The 13,516-nt window shown below is 34.8% G+C and overlaps 1 protein-coding gene across 1 annotated transcript in view; it reads right to left on the bottom strand.

Moving 5' to 3' along the window:
• Window positions 1–12,723, bottom strand: part of LOC115443051 (START domain-containing protein 10-like) — a 50,036-nt gene extending 37,313 nt beyond the window's left edge. Inside the window, exon 1 of the mRNA XM_037442518.1 lies at window positions 12,438–12,723. Coding sequence (XP_037298415.1) covers window positions 12,438–12,608 — 171 coding nt within the window. The 5' untranslated portion in view covers window positions 12,609–12,723. The remainder of the gene's footprint in view (window positions 1–12,437) is intronic.
• Between the last annotated feature and the right edge of the window lie 793 nt (window positions 12,724–13,516).

Below are 13,516 nucleotides of genomic sequence, written 5' to 3'. Positions count from 1 at the left end.
AATTATTGTAAAATTAATTAATTATGAAAACACAAACGTATATTAAGTGCCTAGGTGCTCGACCGTTGTCCGCTTTATAGGCCAACTGGGCAATATAAATAGAATATAAAAAATGTTATTAATTATTAATAGTAAGTAAGTTTAAAAGGGAGATCTAAAATTATTGATATCTTTTTTGTTTTTCATTTATTTAGGAAAGAAACGATAATGATTTCTTATAATTACGCGAATGTTAGACATTTTTCGGATTTTATCCGAAAAATAGTTTAAATTAGACTGACCCACCCGTGACCACGAAGGCAGCAAAGTCTTCGAAACATCGGGAGAAAACTAAAATATTAAAACCGCGATATAATCCGAAAAATAGTTTAAATTTAATGAAACAAAGGATCATAGGAAAAAAAACACAATGTCTTTATAATTAATAATAATAAATAAGACCTATAGTTCCCTTATTATATACGTATAATTAAGAATTCTTGGCTTAGCTCCACCACCAGCTACTGTACATTTTTTAATTGAACTGAAGTAAGTGCGCTTTAATTCAATATATTATTATATATTTAAATAAGTTCTTAGCGCTACATATCTCAAGCAGGCCAGGGTTTTATTACGTCAGACTATCACGCCTTGGCCGAGAGATATTTATGAATGTAATCAAAATGGTCAAGCCGTGAAAAAAGTAAATACATCTGTGAAGGAATAACAAACGGACTCCTTTCTGAAATTTTATTACGCCACAGTACTCTCATCCCCTTGAGTATAACGAAAAAACTGATACCCAAGAAAGCTATCAAACACGTATAAACAGTACGTATGAAATGTATAAATAATAAAATGTGTTATGGAATAGCTAAATATATTATATGTTTCTTTAATTATTGCCTGAATTGTTTTGAGCCAGTTACGACTTGGTTACAGGAAAGGGCTAGCCTGACCGCGCAATATCAAGGTAAAGTGACAGTTCTCTTTACGTTTTGAATAGTTATTTTTTTAAGAGCACGGTTATTGAGCCCCCTGCACCTGTGGTAAGTGGAGTGGGGTCCAATACAATGTCGACAGACGAGAGACGATTACCCCTCGACAGTCGACGCAATTATGCCGGCCTGTTGGAACCGGATATACACAGGCTGATCCCGGGACGCGACACACTTACGTGGAGCACTGTGGCAGGTTATAACACCTTGTGTACGGGGCTCGCTATCCAGGCGGATATAAAATATATCCTACCACCAGCATAAGTTAAACACCCCATTACCTTCTCTAATTTCTGTGGTTTTTCTTTAAGGCCGGCAACGCATCCATAATTCTTCCAGTATTCTGTGATTATCGGTTGTAAATTAAACACAGAAAAAGAAAAGCTTTAAGTTATCTTAATTTGTATGACTTTGCAGATATTAAAACATGTTTTTAGTTGCGCCTTATTTCAAATTATAAGTTACGAAGAAAGTATTATTCATATTAAAATTCAAAATATTGTTTTGTGCATACAAACTCGCAATATACGGCTTGAGCAATGTTGAATATATTTATGAAGGTTTTTTATGGCGGTTTAATCTCTGAAGAGGAAATTGCCCCATGTATAAAATCCTTTCTATATTTTTTCAAACTTAGTTAAATATGAAGGCAGAATATTATTTCCTTCACATGTTAACAGGAGAGAATCAAATATTATCCCACAAAAATATTTTTTAAAGACACATTTCAGAAGGTTATCGTCCAGATAAAAAATATTATTATTTCTAATAATATTACATTACTTACCTACTTCTAGTACTTACTACTAGTTCTTTGTTTCAAAGTTATATATCTGAGGCATAGTTTATTATTAATAAGACTAGTTTAAGAATCTCGAAATACATAATATATTCTTTAAAAGACTACCTGTAAAATAAAAATCACAATCGTAATAACATCTTATATAGCAAAGTTGTTCAGGGTTGGATATTGTAAATCCATGCCACGCTACGCCATGGGAAAATGGTAAACATGCCGAAGTGTGAGCAACTTAATTGCGCCTTTGCCTACCGCGTGTGATATAAAGGCAAGAAATTAAGGGCGTATTAAAAGCGGCAATAGCCTAGTTAGATGTTGATGTTACTATTGTTGTTGTTGTGTATTAAAGCCACTAATTTCATACAAAATTTTAAATGCTACAATATCAGGTAAAGCTACTCCGTTTAGTATGTAACACTAATAACTAAATGGCTATTGATGATAATGTCTCCGCGTGGATCTCCGTATTGAGGTCAATGCTATTACCTGCACAATGTGAATTAATTAAAACAACAATATATTGTTGACGATGAATAATACTGACAATATAAAACGTAATATGCTGTAATTCAATGCCGTAATTTTCATCACTTCTTGGTATATCTATTGATTATTTGTCTACTCTTTGCATTTTACATCTTGCTTATGTTATAAATATTTAGGAATATATTATTTAGATGTTTGTTAGAAATAAACGCAGAAACCGCTAAGCTGATTGCGATCAAATTTGGCATTCAAATAGACTATATCCTGGACTAACATAAATGCATGTTTTAATTTCGAAATAGTGCAGAGTGGAACGTTTGTGGTACGACGTACGAAAAGTCTCTCACGCGGATATATGGCGAGCAACATTAAGTGAGTATCGGAACCATTTAAGGCCCGCCTAATTTTAAAATTTTAAAAAAATCGTTTTATGTAAATTATAAAGAAAAATCCTTTAATTAAATTGCAACATATCACTTTATATTATAAATTTGTTTGAAACTTTTTATCAATCTGGCATTGATTTATGTTTTGTTGTTTAATAAATAAATAAAATCGAATAATAAAAGAACAAACCAAAAATCGTAGTATGTTTTTACGCAACACAAAAAAATCAAAAGCCTGGATGCTCGGCCTTTTTAGGGACCGGTTTTCCTCGGTGACACTTCCTTATTATATAAATCAGAATTCATAATATCAAACTGCTATACGTTGAAATCGTGCGAGAATTAGCACAATATGCATGAATCCAGAGTTATCAAATCGCTGCTACAACACGCGACAGTCAACAACGGGAAATTAACATAGCGTCGCACGAAACTGCCACGTTGACACCTTTCGGGAAACACGTAGTCTGTTTAGCGATTGATACTTTTTTTGGTTCAGTAACAAGAGAAGAAAAATGTGTTAGCGCTATTGTCATTGAAATATTCACACCTCATTACGTGCTGTATATTGCAACAAATTGATAGTATCTGCATTTCGCCTTATAGATATTATTCATTTTTATTTTGGAGTAGATTTGATAAATACATTCATGAATGGTGCGACAATAATTGTCATGGTTGGATTGTAACAAACTTTGTAGGACCGAGCAGCTATGACTGTTTTTTAAAATCCTTGCGATAGTTGATATCCACCAGTCTGGTACATATTCAAATGTTTAAAACACAATAGAACACATTTGCCTCTCAATACCAACAGAATACGCACAGAGCACACGTTGTACCCACATTGAAATGCGAAACTGTAGCCTGACAAACTATTGGCGTCGACTAAAAAACAGAATACCTACATAAAATTTGATTGAAACTGTTATCGTGTCCACTCTGTATTCTACTTCTCGCAACTTGTCTATTGGCATTACATATTTTAATTCAGGTTAGATCCCCTCATCAACCTTTTGGAACTTCTGAAAACTCTTTTTTATTACGTAAATAGTCTGTATTATGAATAACGGGGACTATAACCTCCCCCCCCCCCTTGACCATGAAGGCTGCAGTCTTCGAAACGTCGAGAGAAAATCATAACAAAAAAAAACAATAAAATCCGAGAAGTAGTTTTATTTCAATGTATAGTCTTTATTGTATTGAAGAATTTAAAGTAAATACGTTTTGAATCGGCGGTGGTTAGTGTTAGTTTAGAACTCCTTACATTACACACTTCGGTCAGTAACAAAACCTTCCACAAACGATCTAAAGGCACTAAGCCCTAACACTTGCATATCTCTCAGACGTTTTCTCTAAATGCTGGTTATAAAGTCATAACGCTTACTTAATTAGATCTGTTGCTACAAATTTCCGCGTAACAGCTGAAAGTCTACCTAATCCATACTTTATTTCCACAGAAATTTCTTTCATCTTTAGGTACTTGTACAGCGCTTTCATGGCTTGATAATATCGGATTATATATTGATTATTATATACGACCTTTTCCCCAAGATGAAAGGCTCTGTGATCGGTGAACCATACTTACGAAAACCCCAAAACTGTTTCTGTACTTTACGTAAACATGTCAGATTATGTTTGGCAATATCCGTATTAATAAATGTTTCGTGTTTCGGAACGCAAATTTTGTTTACGGATGAGGAGAGCGTCTTTGATGATAAGTTATCGAACCCAAATCAATTTTATCGAATTAACAGTTGCCTAAATATTATTAATAGCCTATGCCCGCGGCTCCACCCGCGTGTTAATGTCTTTCCGGGCTAAAGTTTTCTGTTATAAAAGTCACGCTATATATTTTCCCGGAATAGAAAGTTGTCAATGTTCTTCCCAGGTTCTCAAACTATCTGCATACCAAATTTTATCTAAATCTGTTAGGTATTTTTTGAGTTTAACGCGTCCCACAAGCAGACATATGAAGCGGGGGACTTTGTTTTATAATATATGTATGTTTTTAGATTTTTTTAAGAGGAACACTTTCGTCGTACATGTTTCTTTCGTAACTTTAAGGGTTTACTCAGCGCGCGCAACGGAAGCTCTCAACAGGAATACATTTTCACCGTTTTTGCTACAATTTTATTGATGCTCCGCTCCCATTAGTCTTCCCCGATAAATGAGGTTACCTACACTTAAAAAAATTTCCAATTCAAATCTTTAATTCCTGAGATTGGCGCGTTCAAATAAACAAACAAATTCTTCAGTTTCATATCATAGTATAGATTCCGGGATAAAAATCCCGCTATATATTTTCCCGGGATAGAAAGTAGCCTATGTCTTAAACTATCTCCATATCCAATTTTATCAAAATCTGTTGGGTAGTTTTTTTTAGCGTTTAGTCAAGCAGACAGATGTGGCTAGGGTTTTTGTTTTATAATATATTTTAAAGCTCTCAAAAATAATATTTTTTATCCGTTTTTGCAAAATGTTTCATTATTGCTCCGCCCCCATTGGTCATAGTACGATGATATATAGCCGTCCACAATTAATTGGCTATCCAACACTAAAATAATTTTTAAATTCGAATTGATAGTTCCAGAGATTAGTGAGTTCAAACAAATAAACTCTTCAGCTTTATATAATAGTATAGATTACAGGTAGGCTTATTTTAGCGTACGATGTTGTTTGATTATACATCAGATGATCGCACAGAATTAATATCTAAATCTGACACTTTCCCTAAGTTTTCAAATCACTCAACACAAGATTCACACCAACTAATAATAATTTCACATTGGTCTTTATTCTTCCGCGGTAGCGCTGATCCATTCAAGCTGCAATACAAAATATTTATACCTCGTGACGTTAACTCACACTCTAGCAGCCGTTTTTAATAAACAATCCTAATCTCAATAATTAATCCGATTCCGAAAGTGAACAAATCAATAATAATAATTCGTTTATTTCAATATTTGACAAAAATCTTTTTGCTGACTGGCCCATTACGGAGTTAGATCGAAAAAAGCGATTGTGATCGTTTTATAAAAATGGCTCCATATACTTAATACGTTTTCAAATTCCATTGCTTTCGTTTTGACATAACGAACCATTTAGTGAATACCACGTCATACAGTTGCGCTGACAAAGGTATATAATACAAAGGCCTGTCCACGATTCAGAACTAAACATAGGAATAACTTTTCGTAAATATTACAAATGGGCCTGTATAATTAGAAATTAACGTTAGCAAAGTCGGGAGCGATAACAAGCTTTGCATATTAATTCGTATGCGCAGTGAATACCGATTTGTGACTAAACTGTAAACAAACATCAACTCAATAGGCTTAGAGAAGTTTTAAAACCTTTGTAAATATGACAAGAGTTGATGTCATTTTAATGAACTTTTTGTTTATTTTTCTGTTTTGAAGTTTTAATAGGTTATGCCGGCGCCTCATATAGTGTTATGAATGAAATTGGTCTTTACAACTTCTTCAAAATATTTTAATAAGATGAATTGAAAATCTCTGCTAAAATCAATAATAGAATAATTATAATATCAGCCCTGTATTATATACTTGCCTTCTGCTGAGCACGGGCCTTCTCTACTACTGAGAGGGATTAGGCCTTAGTCCACCACGCTGGAATGTGTGGATTGGTAGACTTCATACACCTTCGAAATTCCTGTAGAGAACTTCTCAGATGTACATGTTTCCTTACGATGTTTTCGTTCACCGTTAAAGCGAACGATAAATTCACAAAGATTACACACATGATTTTAGAAAAGTCAGAAGTGTGTGCCCTTGGGATTTGAACCTGCGGACATTCGTCTTGGCAGTCCGTTCCACACCCAACTAGGCTATCGCCGCAAACAAAGCTAGCTTACAAAATATTTATAAAACCGAATAATGTTCTTTTATAATCATTGTCTTCTGGCCATCATTACAACATAAATTAAGAAAGTATTTGTTGGACGACATTAAGTCATTTACATCAGCATAATTGCTAGAAACCTAATTTTCTTTTTTATGAAAATATTTTTTCTTAACGTCCTCTTTGAAACCTCCCAAAAGCCTTGTTGTGCCAAAGACGTTTGCTTTTTGCATGTAATTTACTCATTAATTAATAGTTACTTATTTATTAAATTTTATGTTATAATGATTTCTTATGTTTACGCGAATGTAAGACTTTGCACCCTTGATGGTCACAGAGGCTGACCTCTGTGACCCCACCAGGGCGGGCTAATGTTTTGGTCGTTCGAAAATTCAAAGTTACAATATCTATCACGGCTCACTACCACTACGACACTACGACATACTGTACAACACCTCCGTCCCCCCGTGACCTCGAAGGCTGCAGTCTTCGAAACGTCGCAAGAAAGTTATAAATTAAACAATCGTGCTAATATCCAAAAAAACGATTTATTTGAATATTTCGTATTATGTTAATTTTTAGGCGAAATGATTCAAGACCAAAATTAAATTCCTGCTTTCCTTCATTATTTTAAACTTAATGTAGAAAACAGCATTTTTTCTTTTTTGGCCCGCAAAACATACCACCGTAACACCAAACGGTATTTTCATATTCCAATATTCGCGCAACTATTTACATAAAGAATATTTTACATACATAACATCACGCATTTTATCCCCGAAGGGGTATGCAGAGGCGCAACTAGGGCACCCACTTTTCGCCAAGTATGTTCCGTCCCATGATGTGATAGGGGGCGAGCCTATCGCCATATCGGGCACAAATTCCAGACTCCGGGCTGATACTGAGCAGAAAAACCCAAATATCACTTTGCCCGACCCGGGATTCGAACCCAGGACCTCAGAGCGCTATTGTACCGGACATGCAATACAACTACGCCACCGAGGCAGTCATATTATCGCCAAGAATATTTTCATCTGATTTTAAATGTAAGATGTGCTGCATGTGAACGCTCGTTATATTAATGCACGCGATGTATTTTGTATGCGATATTATTAAATTCCACTACATTACAAATGACATAACTCTATGGCATTTGTATAATAATGCCAAATCTTATAGACTCGATTAACAAGACCTCATATTACTTGTCATTGTCGAACTACATCTTGACATAAGTTATTAGTTTAGAATCTCGGGGCGAAATAAAGCCATTCTATACTTACGTATGTATAGAGACATTTTTTTCTATCCTCAATTTGAAATATCCGGAACAAAGAATGCATAGTTTTCAAGCACAAACGATATGATAATTATAAAAAAAATATATATTATTATGCCAGACGAAGTTATTGCCGTTTCAATTTCCACATTAACATTTAGGTTCTGGAACAATCTACGTAGTGACCTTAATAAAATTGTATTAAGTCAAACATAATGGGCACATTGCCACTAATACTCAGGCTTAATACGCCATGAGTTAGCCAGACGAACGTTTTAGCTATATTTTTTTACTTAATTGGCTCGATATGTTACTTTGGCTAAGGACAGATTATACGATCGTAGACTGAGTGACTAGAGATCCCAAGTTCGATGCCCCTAATACAAAATTGCATGGCAACAGGCAAGTGAGAGCAGCCCCGCACTATTTGTGTTGAGTCTAGCAAAGGAGCACCCCCGCTAGATACGAAATAAATACATTTGTTTGTAGTTTTGTTAAATAATTGACATTACCTACTTGTAATATTATAAGAACAAATATCAGATTTTGTTTTCATTAAGATAATTTATGTGAACTCATTATAATATATTATACATTATTTTTACTCCGTTAGTTTTTACTCTACCGCCAGTTCGGAAAACAGTTTCCGCCATGTCGTGTAAGACTGTGTAGTTTTCTATCACAATTTAATGACGGCTTGACATGAGAAAGGGTTATCGCCAAAGCTAAATGTTAATTAAATCAGAACCCAAAAGACCGGCTGCCAGACTTCAAGACACTGTGACTTTATCTTCCTATCTATTAAAAACTAAAAATTTAAAAAGTTGTATAATTGTAAAATGTAGGTAGATATTTTAACTTTGACTTTCCGGATGACCAATACCTCACCCCCCCCCTCCCCCTCCCCCGTAACCCGTGACCACGAATGCTGCCAAGTCTTCGAAACGTCGGGAGAAAATTAAAATTTAAAAACCGCAATAAAATCCGAATAAATCCGAATAATCACATGGCTTAATTTTAATGTGCAACCACTATGAATAGAATTCATAAAACAATATAAATGTCGCACGTGACTGATCTCATAGTTTCATATCGTACGCAAAGAATCGACAAATTTCTCAAACGATATTTTGAATATAAGGCCCTTCCCCGAGCAAACGGCCTTTAGTATTAGTTTCTTATATTTACGGTGTACGAGTTAATATTCAAAGACTTTGTCTATCTAATAGCGTTGATTGCAAAATAGCATTATGTGTACTTTAGGCAGAAATACACGTAATCAACAACTGTAATAGCATTTTCTTTATGAATTTCATAAAACGTTATCCATTAAAAAAACACCAATATATTGTAAAAATTGAATTTTCATTGTTTTTTTTTTCTGTAATATGTATCATTACTAGTAAATAGCTTTTAAAAATACGATTAGTGCGTTATTTTGTTGGGGAGGGCGCGTTAAGAAAATACTGTCTTTTTACGACACCCGTAATTTTATTAGACATTTTTCCCAACTCTTCCAAAATAGAAGAATAAATTGAATAGGCTATTTAACGCGACCTTAAAAGAGCGTCATAGAAATTCATGCGATTTACCAATAAACTTACAGCCAACATAGTATCACATCACATATATGGAGAATTATCCAAATATTAGAATACATTTGGTCACCTTATAATATAATATATATTTTATTTTAAATAAATTAATTGAAAAAAATATTTTTATAATTAACACTAACTGTAAGGGGAAAATCAAAAAGAAGATTGGGAAGGGGTGAACTGTTTGGGCTCATGTAATCTTATTAACTATACTAAATGAAACAGCGAGTCTACTCCTTCATAATAGTTTGTAATTAAAACAACAAACATACATCACATCCTTAAATAAAATAAATAATCCGGGAAAGAGTCGGCCAGGATGTAACCAGGCACCTATTATTTACCATGTGTTTTTGTCTCACTAAGTGATAGGGGACAAATGGAATTTGTGTCCTTTTGCCATATCGGGCACAAATTCCAAACTCCAGGCTGATACTGTGCAGACAATCCAACATCACTTTGGGCAACCCTGGATTCGTACCTGGGACCTCGAGCAGTGTCGTGACGCACACACAAAACAACTACCCTGCCGAGACACTCACAGTGTGATGCATAAATCATACGCAAAAAAATTATGCCACTGAAACACTCAGGATTTGTTGTAAGGCAGTAATAAAATCATGATCCAATTTGACTCTACCATTCCATTAACATAATTAAAATTAAATGCACAGCAAGCCGAAAGCATAATAGAAATAACGGAGTATCCAGCAAAATTGTTGCATAACCGGGTTTATTCATCACAAACAATCGTTTTAAAAATATTATTCTCCAAGAATTAACAACTCCACTCATTCCTAAAGTAGTTTTCGCGGTACGGTACATAGAAAAATGAACATTAACAAGAGTGTAAAGTTGAATAATTTTCAATGGGATTTTATATTTAGTTATAACTCGATCTTAAAATTTATTATTAAAAGTGCTCTTGTTATGTAACAATAAATTTTGTAGGGGATCTTACGTTTTTCCCTCTGTCACGACCGTGTGCTTTATAAATTTCGCTTTCACGCCCATCTAAAAGTTCTAATGGTATAAAGAAACCATTTTTAATTGACCTCACATAATTAGTTACGCCTTGAACGAGATAGGTCTGGGATCGATTCTAACTAAATTTAAAATCCCCTAATTACAGATTCAGTATAAATTACGCGTGGCGTTGGAAATTAAAATCAGAAAGTCGTCGTGACCAATAAATTGAATAAGTTAATCAACATAGAAGTAAACAAATTGGTGATAGTATTAAATAATTAAAAAAGGAAATAAAATAATGTTATTACTTTTTTAACACGATTCATTCTTATTCCCACCTCATTTAAGTCTTGCTATAATATAGAGTTTATACACACGATACTGTCAACTAAACCATAAAAAAGTTAACACAATAAACATATAACAGGTCGCAAAAAGAGCAACCACTGACCAGAGGTAGGGAGACCCTTTACGTGGACCGTTAAACCAAATGACACAAGAGGCCAAATGCTCCCCTGTAATAAAAATCAATAAGTGTCGTCCTCTTGCTGCCCAAAGCCCTTGTACTTGTTTTCCACATAGTAAATAATTATGCTCTTTGTCTTTTTATAGCGGTTATTGGCTAAGCCTGTTGGTTTCCAAGATCTTGTTATCATTGACAATATTTGAGATTATTATATATTGGATATATTTCTTACCGAGAGCAACCGATAGAGGATAAATGCGAGCCGTCCCAGTACTCAAGACCAGGATGTCTGGTGCTAAATAGAGAATGCCTACGTTCAACAGTAAACTGCGATAGATTGATGAGTTGAATTCATAGAATGATGATAAAAATATGTTTTCGAATAGCCACTGTATTGACAAATTTAATTACAGTAAGTATTTATGCCACTTCCACTGTCTTGCACAAAGCTGAGGAGAAGTGATAGCTTACTAATTTTATTTTATTTATACACTTTATATACAGAGATCTATATTTGCATAGTAAACGAGATTCCCGCTGGCCAAAAACCCGGCCCTATTTCCCTCTTTCTCTGCTTTAAGGCCAGCGCCTCAACTACGCTGCATTTTTTATATGGTGATGGAAGGATCATGATAGATTTTGTGGACCGATGGTGGTTATTACTCAACATAAGCTAACCTGCATGTTCTTTTACCGGCCTATGCTATAAAAACATAACTTCCGTTGTTGATTATAAAAAATTCTCGAATCCACGCCAAATTTCTCAACGGTAGAGAACGACAATTATTTCATATATAAATGCCTCCGTGAAACAAAAGACTGCAAGTTCGATTCCCAGCCTCACTCAAATCGTGTTCCCCACAAGTTGTTTATATTGTATACTGTTGGTTGTTATTTAAACCGTCAATATAATTTCAGAGTAGGTTCTCTACGATTGGATATGAGGAGTAGTAATCACGTACTATCAGGTGACAAAACACTTATCCGTTTTAAATCCACGTGCATTAAAAAATACAACCACAATATCCTCATTCATTTTAAGGCATGAGCTTCTTCTGGTTTTCAATTTTTTATATTGTATAAAATTAAGTACGTATTATTCATATCGCGATATACGTTTTTATGAAATAGACAATAGAATAAGCATCATTTAAAGTTTAACGAAAATCACTTGCAAATTAACTGCCGCGACACAAAGATGTATTATTATTTTTTTAATATTTTCCATTCAATGTGCGTAAGCTTCCATAATTGATGATACTTACGTAGATAAGTAGCGAAACATGTAGTGATAAAGGCACTGATATAAAATTACGTGGGTCGTCACGTTGATAAAAACTTGAGCAACCATAATCTATAGGTACAAAGCGTAGGCGCGTCAATTTTAAACAGAATTTTCTCAACACCGTTATATTCCATAAGTTCTTCTAAAGTTTATATTCTGTTCTAGAAATACTTTTAGCGTAAATCATCAGTCAGTTTAACATAAATCAGTGCTTAAGCTTAAAAGGTAACGTGCCATTCAAAAAACTACTGCAATCGTACTGGGTATGTGTTTTAAAACATCGAAACACATTTATTATTAAACGTGTCATCAAAAAATGCAAACACACCTTGACTGTACGCAGAGCGCCGTGGGCAGCATTCTCGGCCCACACTTTGACGCCGTCCTTCTCATATTCCAAGGTCCAACCTTCTTCCGAGGCCAAAAGACTTTTCAATGTTTCGAAATCTGAATCATCGGCAACGCGCGCTTCGCCGCGCGCCCAACCCGCGCCGCCCATTCGACCGCGGACATCACCGAACGACTGTCACACGAGACTGGCTGGCCGGGACGAGTCGATGGCACGCGCATGCGCGGCACCATGACGCCATCTTTGTCTTCACAGACCTAAAACCTCAGAACAAGTGTTCTGAGCCTAAAACCTATGTTTGTCTTTTAATGACCACAGACAAAGTAATTAAGTTTGAAATTGTATTTACAATTAACGCTTCAGGGCCCGTATTCTCTATGTCACACGTTATTTTGACAGCGCGTAACAAGCACGTAACGTATCGCGTCTTGTTTAAGACAATAGAAATTTGATATAACGTTACGAGTTTACACTGTCATAGAGAATAAGGCCCCAGTCCGAATCTAATGAGTATTACGAGCACCACAAACATGTCACCTTTTTGTTGCCACCTAATTGCGTTTTGCAATAGAATTGTACTGATCTAAAGACACAGAAGCGATCGAGAAAAAGATTCGGCAATATCGCAATATTCGCCGAAAATTGTAAAAAAGTCTTTCCTGTGGGTCTATAATACGAATGTATACTATATATATCTATACTTACTTAGATGAAAGCTTTCTACAAAGTTGCATGGTAACTTTACAAAAGTAATATGTATTACAGTTAGACTTAAAAGCAATTTGTCAAAAAGATTCAACTAATCCATATTGAGTAATATCCAATAAAAAAGGTCATCTTCACCTCTTAAGCTGATAAAAATGTAACTATTACTTTTATATTATTCCCAAGTTTAAAGCGTGAGCAGCTTTTATAAAATTAAATATTCCGCTAAGTCTGCTATTTCGCACGTTATTACCTGCCGCTGAATTCACAAGTACTTTGCATTAGAAATCTGCTTCGAAGCGATATTATAAAAATAATATTCTTTCCTCCAGGAGAGGGTTAGTTGATCATAT

The sequence above is a fragment of the Manduca sexta genome, chromosome 24 (genome assembly GCF_014839805.1).
Source record: "Manduca sexta isolate Smith_Timp_Sample1 chromosome 24, JHU_Msex_v1.0, whole genome shotgun sequence".
Taxonomy (NCBI): Eukaryota; Metazoa; Arthropoda; class Insecta; order Lepidoptera; family Sphingidae; genus Manduca; species Manduca sexta.
This window is presented reverse-complemented; position numbering and strand designations above follow the sequence as displayed.